The 22,858-nt window shown below is 40.4% G+C and overlaps 1 protein-coding gene across 7 annotated transcripts in view; it reads right to left on the bottom strand.

The window, feature by feature from the left end:
* brdt (bromodomain, testis-specific) overlaps positions 1-17,609 on the bottom strand; it is a 43,387-nt gene extending 25,778 nt beyond the window's left edge. For 3 of the 7 annotated variants that reach the window (XM_039812337.1, XM_039812342.1, XM_039812343.1), the window contains exons 1-6: positions 16,597-16,936; positions 12,686-12,946; positions 12,338-12,475; positions 11,904-12,042; positions 2,978-3,099; positions 805-1,155 (exon numbers count right to left, since the gene is read on the bottom strand). In XM_039812337.1, the coding sequence (XP_039668271.1) occupies positions 805-1,155; positions 2,978-3,099; positions 11,904-12,042; positions 12,338-12,475; positions 12,686-12,877 (942 nt within the window). In that variant the 5' untranslated portion in view covers positions 12,878-12,946; positions 16,597-16,936. Of the gene's footprint in view, positions 1-804; positions 1,156-2,977; positions 3,100-11,903; positions 12,043-12,337; positions 12,476-12,685; positions 12,975-16,596; positions 16,937-16,969; positions 16,991-17,516 lie in introns of those variants that run through there. The other 4 variants (XM_039812340.1, XM_039812341.1, XM_039812338.1 and 1 more) reach the window with 4 other exon arrangements.
* Positions 17,610-22,858: the final 5,249 nt, after the last annotated feature.

Raw genomic sequence — 22,858 nt, 5'->3', positions numbered from 1 at the left:
GAATGGGACATATAGTTAGCTAGCTGCTCCTCCTAACAAAAACGCCTGATGTTCATAAAAATGCCTTACATTGAAAACGGACAACGTTAGCTTTGTAAGACCTTGGGGTAGCTGTGATATAAGTGCCGTGACAAAATTCAAACTGTAAATATATTATAGTTATGCCGGCAGCTGGCCGCGGAGGCCCATAGTGCAATAATCCACAAAGGGTGACTTTGCGCTGGGTATGGAGCCCAGCAGGCTGCCGCTTTCTCGTCAGACTGTGTGGAGCTCCTAAAGTCCGACACGTCTTACCAAATTTGCAATTAGCCATAAATTTCCGTAAAATGGCCCATTTCTGAGCTTTATATAGTTGATTTCTCGCATAAAAAAAGTCTCAGAAGTGAATTTGGAAATGAAACATTGCAACGTTTGGAATATGAGATTCTGTCGCTTCTCTAATGTGTGTGTATGGGGGATTCGCTCAAATAATCAGCGCGCAGCTCATCTAAATATTCATGAGCATACCATATTTGGAACAAATAGGTTACAAATAGGGCCAAAACACAGGGATGCATAAGGGCCAATAAAATATCAACCAGGCCATTTTCAGCCCAACAAATGTTACATACCCCATTAGGAGACCATAAGGAACAGTGTGAAATACCCTATATAATCATTCTATCACCCTTTTAAAACATAGGTTATCGAAAAAGTATCGTTAAGGAACCGGCATCGAAACTGAGGTATCAAAATTGGCACCGGATCGAAAGATTTTGAACGATGCCCAGCCCTATATCCTACTCATCATCATAATCATCTTACCCTGATGGTGCTCAGGTCCATAGGCTGCTTGATGATGTCATGGTAGTCGTGCAAGCCTAAAGCCTCCGCATCAACAGGGGTATAAAAGGGCCATGCATATCCATAGTGTCTCTTTGAGAGCATCTCCTTCAGGATATCACTACAGTACCTGAGCTGCTCAGACAGTCTGACCTTCTTGCCCTCAAAAGAAGGCAAGTCTTTCTTTGGAGGTTTGATGGGCCTTCCACTGCCTCTCCTGGAGAATAATGTCCTAGGTGCTGAATGATCCTCAGCCTGGGATACCTCACTACTGCTGATGACTGAGGTGGTGCAGGTTGAGGGGTCTGCTTTCCTCTTAAAACCTTTTTTAATCTGAATATTTAGAAAAAGGTTGTAAACAAACAGTAAATCACTACATACAATTGGTTTTGCATTTTATAATTAAAGTTTGGTTCAAAGAACAAACACAGGCTATGGAATCTGAAATGTTATTTAGGGGCCATCCACACGGAAACGTTTTTTTGTGCAAACGCACATGTTTTGCATCGTTTGGGGGCAACCGTCCGGACGACAACCTGCAAACGCTCGCCTGAAAACCACTTTTGAAACCTGGTCTCAGGGTGAAAAAATCCGATGGCTTCGTATGGATGGTTAATACGGATCCGTATCGATGTCATCGCCACACCCCTCTTTTACACCCTCTCCCACGGTCGCTGACGCACACAACTGCGTTGAAGCTAAGCGAGCATGTCCCATCTCCATGGTCAAACCAACTCACTTCATCTAAATACTGTCTCTGCTCCCTGACCCTTCCCTCTGGATTCTACACAAGATATATTGCTAACGTTATGTAGCCAACGTCTTCATGGATCATTGATGTTTGTTTGACTGCCGATGTTAGAGCTAGCTAACGTTACGCTACGTTAACGTTAGCTCGCTATTAGCGGCCGCCGCAATCATACAAAAAAAAGGCAATCCAACAGCACATTATACAATGTAAACAAAGACACGTTTTTTGCGGCAGCCTTTATAAGATGAGCAGTGGTGAAAGGTATTATAGTCCACGGATGTATTAAGAGAACGTTATAATCTAGTCATGTTATGATAGAAAGTGGAAATGACTATGCTCTTCTTCTCCGTTTTTGGTGAATTTCTGTAGCAGAAACAGCGCCGCCTATAGGCCTGGAATATGAAGTAGCGTGTTGAGTCATTTACAAGTGGATTCGTTTGGACGCAACTTTTCTTGAAACGAATCCAGGGAAGACGGGTAAAAAAAAAGATAGTTTTGGTACGTGTGGACGGGGCCTTAGACAGATTGTCCACTGGGGAAATTTGTTTTCAAAGTCTGTACAGGGTCTTACAAATATACATACATAAAAATACAGTAAACAGACAGCTTCACCCCAATCACCCTGTAATGCTTGGTTGGAAACAAGCTGCCTGTAAAAACCCAGCAGTAGAACCTCTGTCCCTCCCCCTCTCTTGCCTAAGACACACGGACTGCAGCCTGCAGTTCAGTGTAGCGCTGACTCGCGCAAATTAATGTCGAAGCGAATTAAACTTTTTATGTCAAAATTTGTTTTCCTTTTTTCTTATTGTAATAAGTCATGAATCTGAACAGAGTAGTAAACTATGATATCCAATCATAACAATCTAGCCAAATAGACAACCTCTTTTCTGGATGTTTTCACACTCTTAGTTGATTTCATGATTTAAAGTCAGAATGTATACTGTGAAGGCATAGGCGCCGATAACGAGCATCCACTGAGCACGTATCGCAGACTGCCAGTAGGCTACATTCATTTAAAATGAAACATAGCAATTGGTGCTAAGTGGAGCATCGGTCATAATGCGACTGGTTAGGTCGCTGTCAGTCCCCTGCTCCATATCCTATCCACCAATCACAGCGTCTCTTGGATGACTCTTGGTGGTCAGTTAAACTTCTCATCTCCAATTCTATCTGTATTTGTGAGAAGTGGCGCTGTCCTGAGTTGAAAGCTAGCCTACTTTACAGCTTCATTATCGAGTTAATAGGGTGTTTGTATTAGCCGCTGTCCGTTGTCTAAGGTTCTGAAATGCAAACATTTTGACTACTTTTCTTTTTAAAAAGGGCATGTGCCCGTGAGCACCCACGGAGGAAAACATAAATCAGCGCCTATGTGTGAAGGTGCTTGCAAAGCTATAAAATACTTACGGTTGCATCAATTTGTGCAGAGAGCTGGATGGGTGGGATGAATTGAGGCACATCAGGTGGAATGACGGTCACAGTCTGCTGGAGAACAACTTCTGACACAAAGGATCTCTGCTTTATTGCACCTGCATGACCAAAGGTAAAGTGAATACATGCACAAGAATCGGATACTATTTTAAAATGGTCAAATTAGGAAGCACATTTCATTTGGACCTGTCCAGAGGAAGTTGTTCAAACATGGCAATATTTGTAAGTGTCATTCTCAAATACACCTGCAACAACCATGAATCATGGAAGTTAATGTAAACAGTTTTACAGTTTAGACCAACAATAGTAATAGTCGACCACATCTTAAAAGTTGTAGTCCATAAGATTTGAATTAGGTTGTTTGTAGCGGCAGCTTTGGCGATAAGATGTAGGCAAGCCTATGAGACTTCATCTACCAGACCTTCACATGCCCCAGTCCAAAGTCCACACAGATAGCAGTTTAGTCTAAGATGAGCTAAGAGGTAATAGAGCTCAACAGTCCCGCCCATAGCGGGTTCCGGAAGTAAAAATACAATGCAATTTCTCCATTGACAAATTGGAGTATAAGCCATAAAATGGTAACCGTCGATGGTAGACCTAAAACCAGCATGCCGAACGACTAAGCGATTCTATGTGCTCAAAACTCATGGGGCACCAGTCTTGTTTTGAGATGAACGTCTTTTATTCGCGATGTCTTGGATAAGTACTTCATTACCCACAATCCTGAACAATCCCACAGTGATGCCTCCAATTGGTGGAACTCATGCTGGTGAGGAGGGGGAGCTGTCTGCACGATCCGTCACGAGGATTTACGACACTGCACGAATCACGATCTGTTCCACGCTTCTGCAGTTAGCCTCTGCCGGGACGCTAACGTTAGTTTAGCTAACAGCTAATTCGGCTAACCGCTAGCAGCTGACAGCTTGATTCAGTCTAAAATAACGTTAACTCAAACACTAGGGAAAAGCAGGCTACAGCTGATGTAACAGCAGTTATATATTTTAATAGTTATTTTCAGGCAGGGCTTGACATCAACTTTTTGAGGTTTTGGACAAGTACATTCACATTTCACTTGTCCATGAACAAAAGTCACTTGTCCAGGTAAAGATTTATCATTTCATAAAAACGTTTGTGTTTTGCAAATGCAGAATTCAAACAAACCGTTGAAAGCATCCAAACTCTATCAACATTAATACAATTCAATTGAAACAGTAGAAACAAACATGTCCCAATAATAGATTTCCCCTTCAAAAAGAAAAAAGGATCTCCAGACTCCATAATACAAAGTTATACTTTGCACGCCGGTGTGCAGAAGTTAAAGGTCCAATATGTAATATTTGTACTGTAATAAATCCAAAAATGACACCAATGCCTCATCAGATATTAAGGAAACATGTTAAGCTGAAATACTATCTTTTCTGACAACAATGCTAATGTCAGTATTTTTTCTTTTTGAAATTTACATTCCGTGACGGAATTTCTGTTTATGTTTTGATCTGTGTGTTGTTATCAACGGCCCAGTTTGACAGCCAGGCCGGGTTGCCAGATATACCTGTAAAAACGTAAACCCAGCGTGCTACAGCTATAACGGTAGTACAGTCATGAAAGCAGCAAACAAACGAACAGGATAAATGGAGATAGATTCTACCCGACCTAAAAAAACAGTTGCGTGACCAGAGACGTAACAACCCCCTGGTAAATATTGGAGATGTATTTGAAAGATGGAGACAGCTTAGATCCCAAAAGGACGCAGAATTGGCTTATTTCCTCCTGAACAGGTAAGCATAGCTTCAGGCTAATTTATCACAGCCACTAGGGACGGGCATTTTAGGTCATTTCAACATTTGTGTACTCACATTGAATTATATAGCTAGAGTACCCGAGTTGGTTACTCGCAAAAACAATTGAGACATAGCCAGTAAAGTGATCCCGACTGGTCCTGGCTAACGCCGCCATGCTAACCCTGCTAACGTTACCGGGAGGACCAGGCAAGCGGGCCATGGCTGTTTACAACGTGTAGTTCCAACCCGGTCTCACGGCAGTTCGTGTAAATATCAACGTTATTCGTAATCTATTGATACGTGTTCACGGAGACGTTTTTCTCGTTTTTTACGTGTAAATGTCACGTTATTTTCTCGGGGAAAGGACGCCGAATGTCACGTTATTTTCTCGGGTAAAAAAAAAGGAAAAGGAAGCTCCATAAGCCGGGAGGCGCCCGCGAGGCGGCCCGCGGGGGACGCGCTGGATGAGGCGGCCGATTCGTGTTGTCCGCCACGTAAAAACCGACAAAAACGTCTCCGTGAACACGTATCAATAGATTAAAATAACGTCACATTTACACGAACTGCCATGAGACCGGGCTGTTCAGTCGGCATGGTGGTGGTATTTTTAGCGGTTCCTATTGTAATTCTAAGCCGAGGAAGTGTGTCTGTCCGGCGGGTGGAGAGGACTGCGAGGTTGTGGGTTTTTTAGTGGTTTCTACCGTAATTCTAAGCCGAGAAAGTGTGTCTGTCCGTCAGGTGGAGAGGACGGTGGGTTTGTGGGGTTTTTAGCGGTTCCTACCATAATTCTAAGCCCAAAAGTTTGTTGGGTACAGAGCTCCACGTGAGCACAGGCTTTTATAACTGTCAATATAGCCAGCATCTAACGTTAGCTACTCCGCTGTGCTGTGGAGTAATGTCTGGCTATGTGAGACTAGCATCTAACGTTAGCTACTCTGCTGTCGTATATATCTATGCTCTGCTGTGCTGTGGAGTAATGTCTGGCTATGTGAGAAAAGCGTCTAGCAACATTGTTGTGAATGCTGCGGTCTCAGCCTGGCAACCCCCGTGAACTTCGAGTCTGGGCAGGAGGGGGCGGGGGAAACGACTCTCCAGTATTTTGAATTGGTAGTGCAGTAACTATTTTAACCGCTAGCTTTGTATATTACATACAATATATTACATATTGCACCTTTTAATATATTGAGATTCTAAGTGAATATTTTAAAGTTTGTCATTACTTTCAGATTCCTAGTCAATATTATGAGTTACTAAGTCAATATACTGAGATATTGTTATTGAGATTCTAAGTGAATATTTTAAAGTTTGTCATTACTTTCAGATTCCTAGTCAATATTATGAGTTACTAAGTCAATATACTGAGATATTGTTATTGAGATTCTAAGTCAATATTTTAAAGTTTCTCATTACTTTCAGATTCCTTGTCAATATTTTTAAGTTACTAAGTCAATATATTGAGATACTTTGAGATTTTGAGTCAATATATTGAGATTGTAAGTCAATATTTTAAATGTTCTCATTGACAGACCCCTGACAGAGCTCCAGGGCCTGCAACTCCCCTCTTCCTGCTAGCTAAATGCCTGGTGTATGTGAGTGAGAGCGCAGTCAGCGAGCTTGTTACACCAGCAATCTCTTACCACAGGTTTCAGTTAATCTTTTAATGTGTGTAATTATAATGTTTTATATAATTATAACGCCGCTTGTCCGCGAGTCCCATTGATAGAGCCTGCGGCTGGATGTAGATTTGTAGCTACAAATCACAGATAGTTAGCTTCATTTTTGGTCCTAATTCGAGTATATTTACAGTTTGAATTTCGTCACGCCACGTACACAACATCTAGCTAAATGTCTTATAAAGTTAACAACTGTGTCCGATTTCAAATTAATGAATATTTGTGAATTTCAGAGGAATTCTAAGAGGAGGCTAGCTAGCTCTCATTGATAGAGCTTCATCCAGCAGCAGGCTCTATCAATGAGACTCGCGGACAAGCAGCGTTTATTTCCCCAATCGTTTGTTTAAGTAACTCAACACATTATAATTACACACATTAAAAGATTAACTGAAACCTGTGGTAAGAGATTGCTGGCGTAACAAGCTCGCTGACCGCGCTCTCACTCACATACACCGGGCATTTAGCTAGCAGGAAGAGGGGAGTTGCAGGCCATGGAGCTCTGTCAGGGCAGGGGCATTTGGTTGTCATTAGCCCAAGAGACGGTGACTTTGCACGGGTATGGAGTGCTGTGGGCTGCCAGTCGTGACGGAGCTCCAAGTACTTCATAGCAGGCCGGGGTCTGTGAAGGAAGGCAGGCCGGGCGGCGAGGCAGCTACACAGGCAGCACCGGTGCTGAACTCCAACACACAGTCGGACAAAATTTGCAATTAGCCATCCATTTTCGTAAAGCGGCCCATATTTGAGCTTTACATAGTTGATTTCTCGCATAAAAAAGTTTCAGAAGTGAATTTTGTAATGGAATAGCAGAGATCTACGTTACCTAGCTAGATTCAGAAGACTACCTGATCTCAGGTCAGTTGTGTAGCCTATGTAAATGTTGGGGCGTGACCGTTCTCTTATGGCGCTTTTCCATTACATGGTACCTGCTCGACTCGCCTCGACTCTACTCGCCTCGATGCGCTGTGCGTCCGTTTTCCATTGCAGATTTTAGTACCGCCTCAGCGTGTCTGGTTGTCATAGCGACTGCCATGGGCGTGGCTTAGTAGCGTTGCTTTAATGGCTTTTCCCGGTTCTCAGTCAACAACATGATATCAAAGAGATAGTTAACGTTTACTGCTCCAGATTTCCCACCGTGGTCAGAAAGAACAGGGGAGACACTTTGTTTCTCTCACACATTATATATATATATATATATATATATATGACTCTAGAGTCGCTCCTCGCTGCGGCGATAATCACCGTCACTCTCTCACCCACACACCACACACACACACACACACACACACACACACACACACACACACACACACACACACACACACACACACACACACACACACACACACACACACACACACACACACACACACACACACACACACACACACACAGGAGAAAGCTCTGCGTGGAGCCTCTGGCAGCAAAAAAAACATCGCTGGCTAAACTATTTAAAAATGCCGTCTCTCGCTAGCAATGCAGTGATCAGTAACGATTCTTTCCGACCAGTCAGCAGCCTGCAGGTTTTCAGGTCACCTTTTCGGCTCGCCTCAGCTCGCTTGGTACAAAAAAAAAAAAAAAAAAAGTATCCGTTAGCAGGTACCAGGTACTTTTTTTCGTAATGGAAAACCAAAAAAGGCGAGTAGAGTCGAGCAGGTACCATGTAATGGAAAAGCGCCATTAATACACCCAAGGGCTGACAAAGGTTCCGGTTTTTGGGAGGTTGACGTCAACTTCCAGCTTTGTTGAGATTTGACCTAGATTCAGAAGACTAGCTGATCTCAGGTCAGTTGTGTAGCCTATGCAAGTGTTGGGGCGTGACAAACAGAGACTAGAGCCAAATGAGGAGGAGCCGCCGAGTTGACGTCAACGAGGCGGCTTGTTGAGATTTGCCCGTTTTCAGAGGCAGTTTCAAAATATGAGATTTTCATAGTAAAGGGGTGTCAATGGGATTTTGAGCTTCTATGTATGTCCCACCGAACTGTCGTTATTCAACTATGACAGGGTAAAAATCGGTTCTGCATTCTATCACCCCTTTAATGTATTTGTTTCAAATCGGTAACAAACGTAATGAGTGGCACATAACGTATATAATGCTTCATCCACACAAAGCACATTGCTATCGCCACGAGTGACATCTGTATTCGGCTCGTTTTCTGTGAATGATGTGGCGAGGAGGTAACGTTAAGGTGGAGTTAGCAAGCGAATGTTAGCCAACTAACACCGGCTGGCTCGCTGTGCTTTCATGCTGCATCGCGTACAGAGAATGAGTTGAACAGCGGGCTGGGTCTAACGTTAGTGGCCTGCTGACCTGCTCGGTTACATAGACGAATGAGCATTTTATTTTGTTTGAGTTTTAACTTAGTAAAAGTAAATTTCTCTTCCACTTGCCTTACAAAAAAATCCACTTGTCCCGGACAAGCGGACAAGCCTTAATGTCGAGCCCTGTCAGGTTTTATTTTGAGGGTCTTTTAAAGTTATTACATGCTGTCTCAGCTAACGGTTAGCCCAATTAGCTGTTAACTAAACTAACGTAGCTTCCTTTATTCAGTGGTGCGCGGTCGTTTATGGGATGAGTAGTTCCTTCGCTCTGAAATGACAATATGTACACAGTCTTGTACCTTTGACTTTTTTTGGATTTTCTGTTAGTTTTTTCACTCGAAATGGTACGTTGTATTCATATGAGTCACGTACCATCTGGTTAGCCAAAGGCATGGTCTAAAAAACTATATACGGATTTTTCCAGATGTCAATGGGAGAAATGAATGGGAAATTTACTTCCAGAACCCAAGGTCTCTCAGAGGAGGGGCGGGACTGTTGAGCTCTATACAGCCATGAAGATAAGAGCCGTGTGGGGACACGTGCAGCAGTAGAGACGATAAAGCCATGGAGGCAGCAGCCAGCTAATGTGGCTAACTGTGATTTTAACGTCAACAGCTAGCGGGATTACTCCCTCATCGGGGCGGTGCAATGTTTTCAAGCACTGTTTACAGTGTTAACAAATAGCAATCAAATGAGTTGAGCCGCTAGTCAGTGCACGCCCCGCCCAAGTAAAGTTAGTGCACTTAGCCGAGAAGGGGCGGGCATCTAACCAATATGACACAAATACGCTAATAGCCACTGAGGCTTAGTAGAGGAAGTAGAGGCCGAGAAAAAAGCAGGCTGCACGCACCGCTTCCCCCTTATTCGCCTCACCTGGGGAGGAAAGGGTCCTCCGAACCGAGCACCTCACATTGCTAACATTATTAGCTGATACAACATGGCTAAGAGTGACATCTTAAGCAACCTGAGCATCAGAATACGCAGGGAACAAAAACTTAAGAGGCCATGCAAAATGTACGTCCTTCATTGATAAAATAAGGGGGTTGTTGGTGGACCGAACCGACCGAGCTGGGCCGAAGCCCGAGTTGGGGGTGGGTGAGCAGGTCTGGGATGGCAAGTGACGGTGAGGCCAGAAGCTCTTTGCGGTAGCTGCTGAACCCACTGGCAGCACCCTGACTGCTGCGGGCAGAGATGAGAGCCCAGCTGTTCTGAGGCTTTACAGTCTGGCTATACTTTCCTAAATGTTCGTCCCAAAAAGGAGACTCTGTGGAGAGAGGGTGGTTCATTTCAAGGAGGACAGACTGGAGGTTGTTGTTTGGACTCGAAGTTGAATGATCTTCTTTCTGTCTGTTGGTCCAACATTGTGAGTCAGCAGTAATGAAAGGTTTGCATCTTTCCTTGTCGGAAGTTCCCAATTTCCGAGTACAATGGAACGCAGCAGAACCGGCACTGACAAGCGCCAGCTGGGCAGACGGGGAGAGACCAACCCCTGTTGTGCGCATTAGGGCTGCACGATTATGGCCAAAATGATAATCACGATTATTTTGATCAATATTGAGATCACGATTAATTATGGACGATTATTTTAACCAAAACTAATTTTATTGTCACATAGGCTAATTATAACTGCTTTTACATCCATATTGTGCTACATTCCTCCTTAATTGAAGGATACTGTGAAGGAGTATGCCATTTCAGCTGTTGTCCGACCACTTTCCATACATGCACATTTGCCGTAAGGTATCCACCTGACGAAATAGCCATGCGGATTTCGGTGGCTCATTACACTGCTACTTACATGTCTGCGTTGCGCTCCGATGCTCCGAAATCCACGTTAGAGGAAACAAACATTGCTGCATGTCACGCTAGCAGGTAACGTTAGCCTACCGTTAGCCACAGTAGTAACTTGATTAAACACGGCTAAAATGCTGACAGCTAAACGGTGTAGTGCGACAGGATTCCAACAGCGGGACATCAAACAGTCTGCTGCTAAAGCTATGAGCTAAAAGACACAAACTAGCACTGGGCACTGCAGTTGTATGAAAAACAAAACAGACGGGACAAAATGTTGCGTTTACTGGTAAACATTGTGACCGGCTTATGATGACCGACTGCTACCTGTTGTGGAATTTTCCTCACGTTACTCCGTCCTCTGTGACGGTTTACATCTAGAAACTAAGCTGCGCGGTGCAGGGAACAACTCTGATTGGCTCATGGAGGCACGTGATCAGACAGTGGTTTATGGAGCGCTAGATTGGCTTTGCAAAAACTTTGATAAGGAGCGTTCTATGACCAGAATGACATATTTTAAATATCACTCAATCACGCAAATTTGATCGTGGGAAGCCAAAATCGTGATCGTGATTAAAAATGTGATTAATTGTGCAGCCCTAGTGCGCATGCATTTGAACTTAGGGCAGGAAATATATACCCCAGACACTCCCCAGACATTACTTGACAAAGCAGCAAATACAAGCACTTTAAAATCAGTGGGTCATATGCTCAATCACCATTGTTTTAAGTCACTCTTTGATAGATAGGAACTTAAAGCAACACTATGTAACTTTTAGCCCTACAGTAGGGCTGAACGATTTTTGAAAATATTCTAATATTTTTCCCCCCAAATATTGAGATTCGATATGCGATTATTTTTTTAAGATATTTGTCTTCTGTATTATTCAAAGACAAACAATAAATCATTGTATAGTATGAACAACACACGACTAGATAGATTAAACTAACTGTTCTTTCCTGGAGGCCAGGTCTGTATGTGATGATGAAATTAGGTGATGCATGAATTTATATTAATGATCTCTCTCTCTCATACATACATACATACATATTTTTTTTTACAGCACACAGAGACGAGCTGCCTCCAGACCATCCACCTCGTGAAGTTGCGTGCCGTGTGCATGACACGTCAACGTTGCACTTGCTCAGAGAGGTATCGTTACATTAGTTGCTGGTGTTCTTGCTGTGGGATTAACCATACTAATAAAACCACCCCCTACAGGTTGTCTCATTGGAACTACAGGTGCAGCTAAAAGTTACATAGTGTTGCTTTAACAGAAAATTAACTACATGAAAATTTTACAGACTACAACTTTAAAGGACTGTTGTGCAAGATACCTGCATTCGTCTTTCTCCCTTTCAAGGTTTCCTTTGTAGCGATTGCTGTAACTTCACACTCTTCCTTGGGCATTTGGGACACTTTCTGCAAAAAAAGCTTCTCCAGGGTCTGTGCCATAAAAACAATGTCATCTCCAGGCTGTGAAAAGAAAATGTGCAGTATATAATAAGAAAATAAAAAAAGGCACTCAATATAGTGTGTATTCATAAGCCAATCCCATTTGAACAGCAGAAATACTAAATCTTCAGCAATGTAATACCCTAAAACAAATGTAATTCTGTGCGGGTGAGTGTATACCAAATTTGCATTACAACCTATCTAACAGCAAGTTTTCTACAAGTCTATTATTTCTGTGTGGGCAGTTTGAAATGCCCTTTGTAGTTGTATGTACATGTAGGTGTGTTAGACAGAACCTCAAATAGTACAATCTTACCCGATTGTACACATAACAGTTGGTGAACATGGCATTGAAGTCTTGTATACACTCAAGTGCTTGCCAGTAGTATTTGTTCTGAAGACGCTTCTTAATAGTGCTCAGATCCATAGGCTTTGTGATAATTGTATAATAATCCTGAAAGACACCAAACACACTAGCATGAATACAGCAACATCTTTTCTTCCCAGATCACAGTCTAATGGCACTTATCCACCAAGACAAATTCTGTTGGATGCACCTAATTTTAGAGTCCACTGTGAAATCCTTTAACTGAAAACAAGAAAAAGCTAAACAGTACATTTTACAGATAAGCTGACATGCTACAATAACAATCCAATTACTTACTGGGAGACGCAGTGCCACTGCATCAACTGGCTGGCGAAAGGGCCACGAAAAGTTATGTCCCCATAAAGCTTTGATCACCACCTTCTCCAGGTACTGTAGCTGATTGGTTACACGTCCATGGCTCTTTGGATTTATGACCTCTGGGGGAGGGGGATTTCCACTCACAGCGGGTAAGACTTTCACATTAGACATTGTGTTGTCCAAAGGCCATAAGGGGGAAACAGTCTGATGCTTGGCAGCAAGTTTTCATCACAGGTTTTCCTAAACAAGGAGTAAAGATTTTCCAGCGCTTTAACAAAAATGTAAGTTTTGGGAGAAAAAAAAAAAAAAAATAGAAAATGTATTAAGAGAGCGCTGAAACATATTCTTTTAAGCCTTGCTTCTGAAAATCTTGCCTACATTACCAACAATGAAACTTGACTGCTCACAGTTCAGTACAACATTTGGATGGGTTAAGCTAGCAGCAGCTAATGTAGTCTCAAGTTATACTGTCTTATTGCCAACTAATTCCATGAAAAGACCAAAAACAACAATTATTTAATGCTAATAACAAGTAGGCCAGTGTCTGTGTGTAGCATCAAATGTGTATCAATCCACAGTGGAGTCCCAACAAATAAAACTATTCACTGCGGTTTTAGCTAACTTTACTCAGTGCCCAACTGTTTAACCCTTGCGTTGTCTTCCTGTCGACCATGAACTAGTTATCTTTCCAGGTCAAAATTGTCATTTAAAAAAAAACAAAAAAAACACGTTTTTGTAACTTTTTGTAACGCTTTTTTAAGTTCATGGTCAATAAACCTACTTTATGATATTATACCCATCTGTTTGAGTAAAAAAAAAAAAAAGTAAAAGATGTCATTTACTTTATTTTTTTTTTCCAAATGCTATAACATTGAATAAAATACCTACAATTTAATTAAAGTAATCATTAATTTTACCTGCAAAGAACATCCATCCACGAGGGTAAAGGAAATGACTCATTTCAAAACAAGTTTATTTGTGACCCATTTCTTTTACAGCTATCCAGTCAGAGAAAATTGGATAGGTCCAATAAGTCCAAAAGTTGTTGGTTTAGGTATTTTAATAGGATTTGTTGACAATAAGAAATAGATAGATAGATAGATAGATAGATAGATAGATAGATAGATAGATAGATAGAAGGCTTGCTTTTAGGGCTGTCTTGGTTTACGCACAGTTGAGCTTATCCCCATGACAATGCGGTTTTGTTTTTGTTCTTGTAAGCATGTTAACCCTTGTGTTGTCCTTCGGGTCCCAGTGACCCGAAGGACAACACAAGGATTATGTACTTCCGTTTACTTTGTTGAGAATTGCTCTCTAAACAAGGGTTAATACAGCACCTTAGTTCTTGTTTGTACAGCATTTTGGTCAGCTTAAACTGTGTTTAAATGTGTTCTAGAAATAAACTTTACTTACTTACTTTACAAGAAACAGGGTTTAGAGAGCAATTCTCAACAAAGTAAAGGGAAGTACATAATCCTTGTGTTGACCACACAAGGGTTAATGGCACCTATCAGTCTGTTTCCAAATGGATGTGAGAAAGTGGAGGATCCAGAATTTCCACTCTTCCTCACAGAGCTGTTCATTTCCAGCACTGCGTTGCATTTATCAGAGGAACAGCGCCTGCTCTCCCTCCATGCCACCAGTGCCCGGAGCTCCTTATGATAAAAGTCAGCCGGATGCCAGTGATGCTTCAGGTACTGCTGGCATGGAAAGAGGGTGGGCACCTTCATCAGCATGTAGCCTACAACGCTCCTAATTATTAAAACATAAGCTCTGCACTCACCAGAAATCCTCCTGTCGCTCATATGCTCTGATGCAGACCAATACTACTACAGGAATAAATGCACAGCTGAGATTAAAATTATTTTTCTGGTGGTAACTGTGACTGTTTGAATTACTTCATAAATTTGTGTAGTACGAAAAAAATCAATACCATGACAACCCTAGCTGCTTTCGCCTTTATGGTTATTAGAAGGCCTCAAAGCCGCTGCTTCATTATTGTTTTAAGTTTGAAATTAAAAAGCTCAAGCTACTATCCTAAAATAGACCATCTGTTTTATTAAATGTAAAAGTGCTGACTGTATTGACCTCATTTAGCAGCTCAGGATTACAGTTAGATACAACTTTAAGATCCAGTATTACATGGGTAATAGGCTACTGCCACCTACAGCATCTTTTAGAAATTGTTCCATTCAGCTCAGCCAAAACAATTATAGATTCAGGTTTCTAACATGCCAACTTTATTTACATATAGTTTATATCCACAATATTATATATTGTATTTATTAAAAAAGGTAAAGCACTGAAACCATGACAAAGGATGTGCAATTAATGATGAGCTCCTCAGTCTCCTACATCTTGTCATTCAATTGCAAGATTGGGGTCAACTGCTGTTTGAGGTTTGTAATTATTTAATATAAAAAGCATAAAAGCATTATTTGTATTTTTTGTAGTTTTTGGACATACTACAGCTGAAACTAGTTAATTTGACTGATAGATGTACTCCTACTTAATCTTAATATTCAGTTGTTTAAGCCCATTATCAGGTAAAATCACAATGCATTTACTGCTACCAGCTTCTAACATTAAAGATTTTCTGCTTTTCTGCATTCCATATCCCCTTCATATCATCACTTTCCTTAAGTATCCAGGTTCCCTTCTGAAACCCTCACAATAACAACCATTACTGTTAACACACACATTGTGTGAATGGTTGCATTTAGGGGTGTCCTTTACACATTTAAGTCAATCTGATATAGCCTTTTTAATAATTTTACAAGCCAAGTCAATGGTTTGGAAATGCTGGCGTTTCTACATGTGAGGCACTATTGAGACAATAAATGTATAAATGTATGTGTCGTTTGGATGAGTCTGAAAATAGCATCATAGAGGCTCTAACAAGTCCTAGGAAGAGCTGCTTTCGATTTTCATCAGATATTCATCAGGTATTATGTTTTGTATATGTATATTTGTTTGTGTATTTCCTGCTATGGGCCTATTGGGAGTCTGAAATAAACATATTAAACCATATTAAAGTGAACCATCATTTCACCTGCTTTAAAAGACCAGTTTTACCAGCATCTTAACTTTAGCTAATGATTACAACAATCTTACAGTAAGATACATAAGGTGTAGTAAGCCTGGCTGAGTTAAGTGTTTATAATTCTTCAGATGTTACGCATCGGTCTTGAACTGAAAGCATGGCTGCGCTGTTGACAGTGATCAGGGCAACACGTTAAGCCACCATCACGCCCACAGGTTAGCAACTTTGACTTAAAGTTAGGTTAGCTACTTCCACATTGCTGAGAGAGCACGTCAACAAAAATTAGAGGGCAATGAAGCCAGCGCTTGGCTTTAAAAACAAATAAAAAAAACACTGTAGATTCAAATTCGTCCGACGAATTGTGCAAGTTATAAAGTAAGTTATGGTGACCTACGCAGTCACATTAACGTTAGCTAACGTTACCTAACATTAGGACTTTCTTTAGGAAATTTATGATAAATGCTAGCGTTGCCAGGCGACTTTGGTCACTTCAGCCTGATTGCTAACGTTAGTTAACTGACAATTGTAAAATATAGCTAGCTAGCTAGATAGGTATTTTCACATTTCCACCAGTTGTACAAACTACCGCCATACGGCTTATCCGGTGCATGTTCATGCAATATTCACTTTACGCAAGCATCTGTAGCTAGCTAACTAGCTAATTTAGCAGTAGCTATAGGTACGTTAAATGTTACGAAGGTGTTACGTTCATGGGCTCCTTTCTAACTTATGACAGCCTATGTTTCACTCATTAGTAGGGTTACATCAGCTAACATTACCACAATAGAAGTTTACTTTTGTAAAACATGGTATTTAGTAAGCATTAACGTCACAGTGCTAGCATTACCTTACGCGATATCACGGTCTCTTGCGTTCAGTGGCAGGCGTCTCTACGGCAACTGCCTCAAATTTATACCCCTCTGCACGAGGCTCTAAAACTGATTGGTCAAAACACTAACTAGAGTTGTTCCACTTTGCTTTTTTTGCAGAGAAAGGCGCCAGAAACATTTCTTTCATGCAAAAAACAAACACATCCCAATGTGTCTCCTATCATGTGTAACGTTAGCTAACGATACCTGGGGGGTTTTAAAGCATTAGACAACACTTTTGTTGAGTTGTTCCAAACAAAATGGCAACTCGGTGTCACGGAAGTATCCTGGAGGGTTATCAATTATTAAGAATACTGACTGCATGGTCGGTGCAAAGTCACTAACACTAACCCTTCTCTAAATAATGTCAGATATTTCGGTTGTCTCTCTGTACAGGGAGTCTAGCTGTCCGACTTCCAGCAGAGGGGCAAAGTGTCTGTCTTTGCATCGACTGAAAGAGAAGGTTAACTGAAATCTGGGCGGAGCGCTGATTTCGCGTGCCGACCCAGAAGCGGAAAATTTGGTTTCAATTGCACATAAAAGCTACCAACCACTCTCTACCAAGGGAATTACTATATTACTTATGTATATATCTGCCTTGATTATGTGTACCTTTCCCATGAGGTTATAGAGAAGTACACGTTGTAAGGAATAACAACTTGTATTGATTAGCTAACATTACTGCCTTTTGTAGTAACGTTAGCTATTTTGCGGGACTGTTAAACCGGGAAATGTGAAGCGATAGAATGAACATGACTGACATGTAGAATCACTAAAAGTTTGAAGAAAACTTTAAAATGGGGAGTTTAGAGTATTAAAATGAGGCAGCGCCTGTGGACTTTACAAGGGTAACTCGAACTAGGCATTAGTTTACTTCCTGTGAACTGAAGTAGCCTACCTGCGCTTATGATGGCCTGATGATGGCAATGACAATGGCATAGCCTACAAACATGGAACCAGTCCTGTAAAAAAAAAATACATCGGCCTAGCTACAACTTGAAAACCCCATGATGGTGTGTGGACAACGTGGACATTGGGCTGAATTTACTAACTGACCATTGGGAGGGGGGACTGAGCGGGCTCCTTACCGCAGCGGCCGTAGGTTCGAGTCCGTCCCGCGATCCTTTGCGGCATGTCGTTCCCCCTCTCTACCTCCCATCTCATGTCTTCAGCTGTCCTGTCAAATATACGCCTGAAATAGGCTGACCTGTCACAATGTCTATTATGTCTACTGCATGAAACCTTAAACATTTAAACATTAAAAAGACAACAGTAATGGGCATGAATCCAAATCATTGAGGCTTTTCTGCAACGTGTCATTTTAAATATACTTTAATATTTCTTGAAACTTGTAGATTTAGGCTAGTTGTGGTCAACATCAATGCAGTGGTCTCTAAAATGTTTGACACTCACACACCCAATATTTGTATCTCATAAATGAAAGGAATTTAAACTAATTCAATTTTCTGCATCATTTACACATTTTGTCCACAAGATGGAGCCATTGGCAAATGTTGGATTTAAACCATCATGCAAAAGAGGTTTGATGGCAGAAGCCTGTAGAATGTTGCTGTGGTTCTGTGTTTTTTATACCCAAAAGTAATTGATTAACATATTTACAGTTCTGACAAGAGAAATTCAATGTGATAAGACATAATGTTATTTCACTTTGGAAAGCAGTACTGTAGGAAATGCTCTGATGGTTCATATGTGAGGAGTAGAAACTGGTTTCGTTTTTCAATGAATTAATGAATATACACTCCTCAAATCAAGCCAGGCAACAAGCAAAGTTCACACATTCTACCACTGCTACTCAGTGGTAGAATGTCACCAAATACATTTATTCAAGTACCATATGATTTAAAATACTGTACTTTACTTTCAATTTTATGTTACTTTATGCATATATAACAACATTTCAGTTGTATGTTTTGTACTTTTTATGCCATTACATTAATGTAACAGCTAGGTTGTTTTCAGATTAAGACTGTACATACAAAGCCTAAAATGATTTTTATAAAATCTGATGCATTTTTGTAGATTCAACCACTCAAGTAAAGGAAGCTGCTAGAATAAGCTCCACCATAAACACATCTTAAAAATTCTGCTTACAGGTAACACATCAATAATAATTATCCAGTAATATGATATGTAATACAAAACTGACTGGAGCCATTTCCTGCATGATGAGTACTTTTAGCTGTATTTGTAGTTGCCAGCTTTTTAGCTTTTGAATGCGTGACTTTTATTTGCAATGGAGTATTTTAACAATGTGGTATTGCTGCTTTTACTTAAGTAAAGGACCACACTTCTTCCAGCACTGCTATTGCTGCTACTAATGCCACTACTTCTACTACCAATATGTACATCTTTAGTTGTCTGAATCGTTCAGTAAAGATGACCTTATAAGAAATATGCAAAGCGGGCCTCTCTTTCTGAGAATTACCTTGGTCTACATCATCCATAAGAGGGCAATATAATCCACATATTTGTGTCCTCCAAATGATTGCATTACATGGTATGTTGGTTGCCCAGGCTGAATTAAAGAATGAATTATAAACTACTCTCAACATACAGTACACATGAGGGCACTTAAAATCCTGAATTTGTGAGTACATTCCACCCACTTTGGTAAGGACATACATGGTGAGCAGGTGGGAGAGGTGCTGACAGAGATAGCTCTGCTTGTTAAAAACATATTTTCAAAAAAGGATTGTTTTTATGGAAAGCTGAAACAGACAGGGGCAGCACTTGATACCCACAGGAATGTGTTATTAGCTTGCTTTCTATCTAAGTTTATTCTTAGGGTGCCTGGGTAGCTCACCTGGCGCCCATATACAGAGGCTCAGTCCTCGACGCAGCGGGTTCGACTCCGACCTGTGGCCCTTTGCTGCTTGTCATTCCCCCTCTCTCTCCCCTTTCATGTCTAAGCTGTCCTGTCACAAATAAAGGCCTAAAATGCCCCCCAAAAATCTTTAAAAATAAAGTTTATTCTTAATGTGTGCACCATATGTTGTTGGTAAAGGATGTAGAGTAAAGATGTTTGGAGTGGTCTAGTAGCATATGGTTTGGTTTTTTAAATGAATTAAAAGAAAAGTCTGAATTTGAATAGAATTCACATGTGTTTATGCTTCGATATAAAACCCAGTATTATCAAAAACATGAGCTCATCTTTCTTGCTACTGATAGGTATTTTAAATAAAAGTGAAAACATGTGAGAAACTGTCCAGGTCCATTTAAGGTCGTAGAGTGCCAAGAGAACCAGTTGAAGTAAAGTTTTAACACTGTATTTGTTTTTTTGGTGTCATTATGTGATTTCAAATGTATGAGGCAGTAGATCCTTCTTTTCTCTGGCCATCCAATAACTCCCTGCAGCTCGAGTCAGCAGCAGTCCAATAACAATCCCTGCCCAAATAAAAATATTTAGTGTCCCAAAGACGATCCTGGAGCAGGGACAAAGAAAAGGGGATTCTCACAGTGATGACAAGTTATTCTATTCATTATTTTTTTCTAGGTGTATACAAATAAAATGACGCTGCCAATATGAGTTGAGAATATACAATCGTTGTATGTGCTGCTTATTTATGGAATTGCCCATGCTTCCTTTTTTATTCCGACTTACCAAAGTGTTCAATCAAATGGAATTTCAGCACACCTTTAAATAACTATGGTCCCTGTCGGAATGCAGGGACCCAGATTTCATTCAGCCCAAGATTATTTGTTCAAGGAGGGTCAGTCCTAAGCGGGATAGATAAGCACATAAGAAGTTGGGTCCAAATTAGTTTAATGATAGCCAGACAGATTCTTTTAAGAGGATGGAGGAATGAAGGGCTGCCATCAATCCAAGAGTGGGCTTGTGAGTTGGCTAGGGCGGCGTTGTTTGAAAAGATTTCATACAAACGGTTCACCAGGTCAGATGGGGGAAGGTACTTAAGCTTTCTGGAGGGCTCCTAGGAAGCTTTGTGCAGGGGAGAGATGTGTATGGTGGGCGTATGGTGTTGTCATTTGCATACTGTATGTTTATTTGGTTTACAGTTTATTGTCTATTTTGTAATTATTTTGTTGTATGATCTTGAATATTGTAGTTACTGTGTCATCTTTTCTTGATTTTTGTCTGGATGGGTGGTGATGATGAGGGGGGTGGGGGGGGGGATATGTTGCAAATTGTATGCTTTGTTTTAAAAAATAAATAAAAATTGTTAATCACAAAAAATAACTATGGTCACATTACAGTTTCTAAGTTTAATTTGCTTACTACTTTCCATCAAGCACTCATTATGAGATTATGAGATGTTTAATGCATCATGGTTGATACGTTTATTATTATTATTATTATAGACAACACAAAATAAATATACACAATATAAAACAATATATACTCATTCACATGAACTCTACATAATATCTATGCCACATAGCCAATAACATATGCAAAGATGAACACATTTTTTAGAAAACTATACTTAGGCCTATATAAGCCTAAATTGTCTAGCCCAGTATCTTTATTTGCTGTAAAACAATCCAACCAAATACTGAGATCATTTGTTATTCGATGCAGTTATACTTGATGGCATTAACACTGAGTGCAGCATGACACCTCTGACAGAGCATTGTTGGATTTGACAACTATTGCAATCAACTGGGTCAATACAAACTCAAGAACTCCGGTTACATTAATGGAATGTGAAGAGGCTTCAGATTGTGCTTATCTTTGATGCAGTGTTAGGCTTTCTATTTCCCTTCCTCTCAGCTGTATTCACAACCCTAACACAGTGTAAATAAACAAAGTGGAACACTTTAACGGTGACATGCATATGTATGAGATGTAAAATAATTTGATCCCTTTGAGCGTTTCCTTGTCAGCTCTCAAAAGCAGCATTTCAGTGTTTGTGTGTGTGTGTGTTTTTTCCACAACAAAAGTTTCCTTCCTTCTTGTCATAGGTGCTGTCTCATTAGTGGTAAATCACTAAGCTGACATTTATGTTGTACCCAGTCACACAGCGTCTTCTTTTGTAGTGGAAGTCTAATATCACAGCAAAGCAGTGTTTGTTCAGGAGGGTACGAGAGATTTCACACACCGAAATCATTCTGCTTACAGTTTAGCGCTTGTGATTGGGGTTGTGGGGTGGTGAATTGAAAGTGTGTGACAAAAATGTTTTGTGAGAGCTAAGTATCTTACATCCTAATATTAGAAGCCACCCAAAGTTTAAATATGGGAGAAGCCAAGTAGGTTGGTGATGTTTATTGTGATTACATACCCAATAATATCCTTGTGCTAATCTAATCACAAAGAAAAGCAAGTTACTTTCAACTGCTCTTTTGCCCAAAATCAAAAGCAATAATGTACAAAAGGTAATGTTATAGCATTTACATATCACATAGGAAGTTGAGTGCACTCCTTATGGAGGTGTAAAGTAATTAATTGTAAGTTGCTTTGAGCAAAACAAAGCATCTGCCAAATTAATGTAATGTAACCCAGGCCAAAGTGTTTTCCTCTCTCAGAGGCCAAACATTCCTAAACTGTAAAATAACCAAATTATCTAATCCATAACAACACTCTATAGAAACATGACTTTCACATTCGTTGGTTGTGCTTTATTTACTGGTCATTTGAGCATTTTAACAACTACATTGAGAAATGAATAATGCTTGATGCTTGATTCCAAAAGCAGGCTTTTACACATGTTCTTTGCCTCACATGAAAACTTAATGTCATTCAAAAATAATGCATTGTTTTCTTTAGTGACTTGTTGGTACCTTACAGATGGCATGTTCCTTGTAACCTAGCAGCAGTAGGATGTACAGTATAGGCCCATATATCAGCAGCACATGCTGACAAAGGCTTCCTCTCGCATTCCAAAGGCATTAACATCAGGTAGATTAAAAGCTGTAGTATGATTGTCTTTCTGTTTTAGCCCTTGTGATGGTTATCCCTGCCTTTAATCATTTTATTTTGGAATAAGTTCTCTCGTTACCCCTAAAAAAAAGAAGAATAAGGTAAAGAAAACTGAATTATTTCATAAACAAACAAAAACAAATGTTTGACAAACTCTCCCTTGTGACCCTAGTACACATTTGTAATGTAAAATGAGTGATTATTTAGTGTTCGGAAAATATGCCATGCAATACCATTTCCATTGGTATTTGATGGAATCTACACTGTATCTATGCCTGTCAGCCTTGTTCTTAATTGTTACTGTATTTAACAGTCAAAACAACTGATATCATTATTTAATTATA

Source organism: Perca fluviatilis, chromosome 9, assembly GCF_010015445.1.
Source record: "Perca fluviatilis chromosome 9, GENO_Pfluv_1.0, whole genome shotgun sequence".
Classification (NCBI taxonomy): domain Eukaryota; kingdom Metazoa; phylum Chordata; class Actinopteri; order Perciformes; family Percidae; genus Perca; species Perca fluviatilis.
This window is presented reverse-complemented; position numbering and strand designations above follow the sequence as displayed.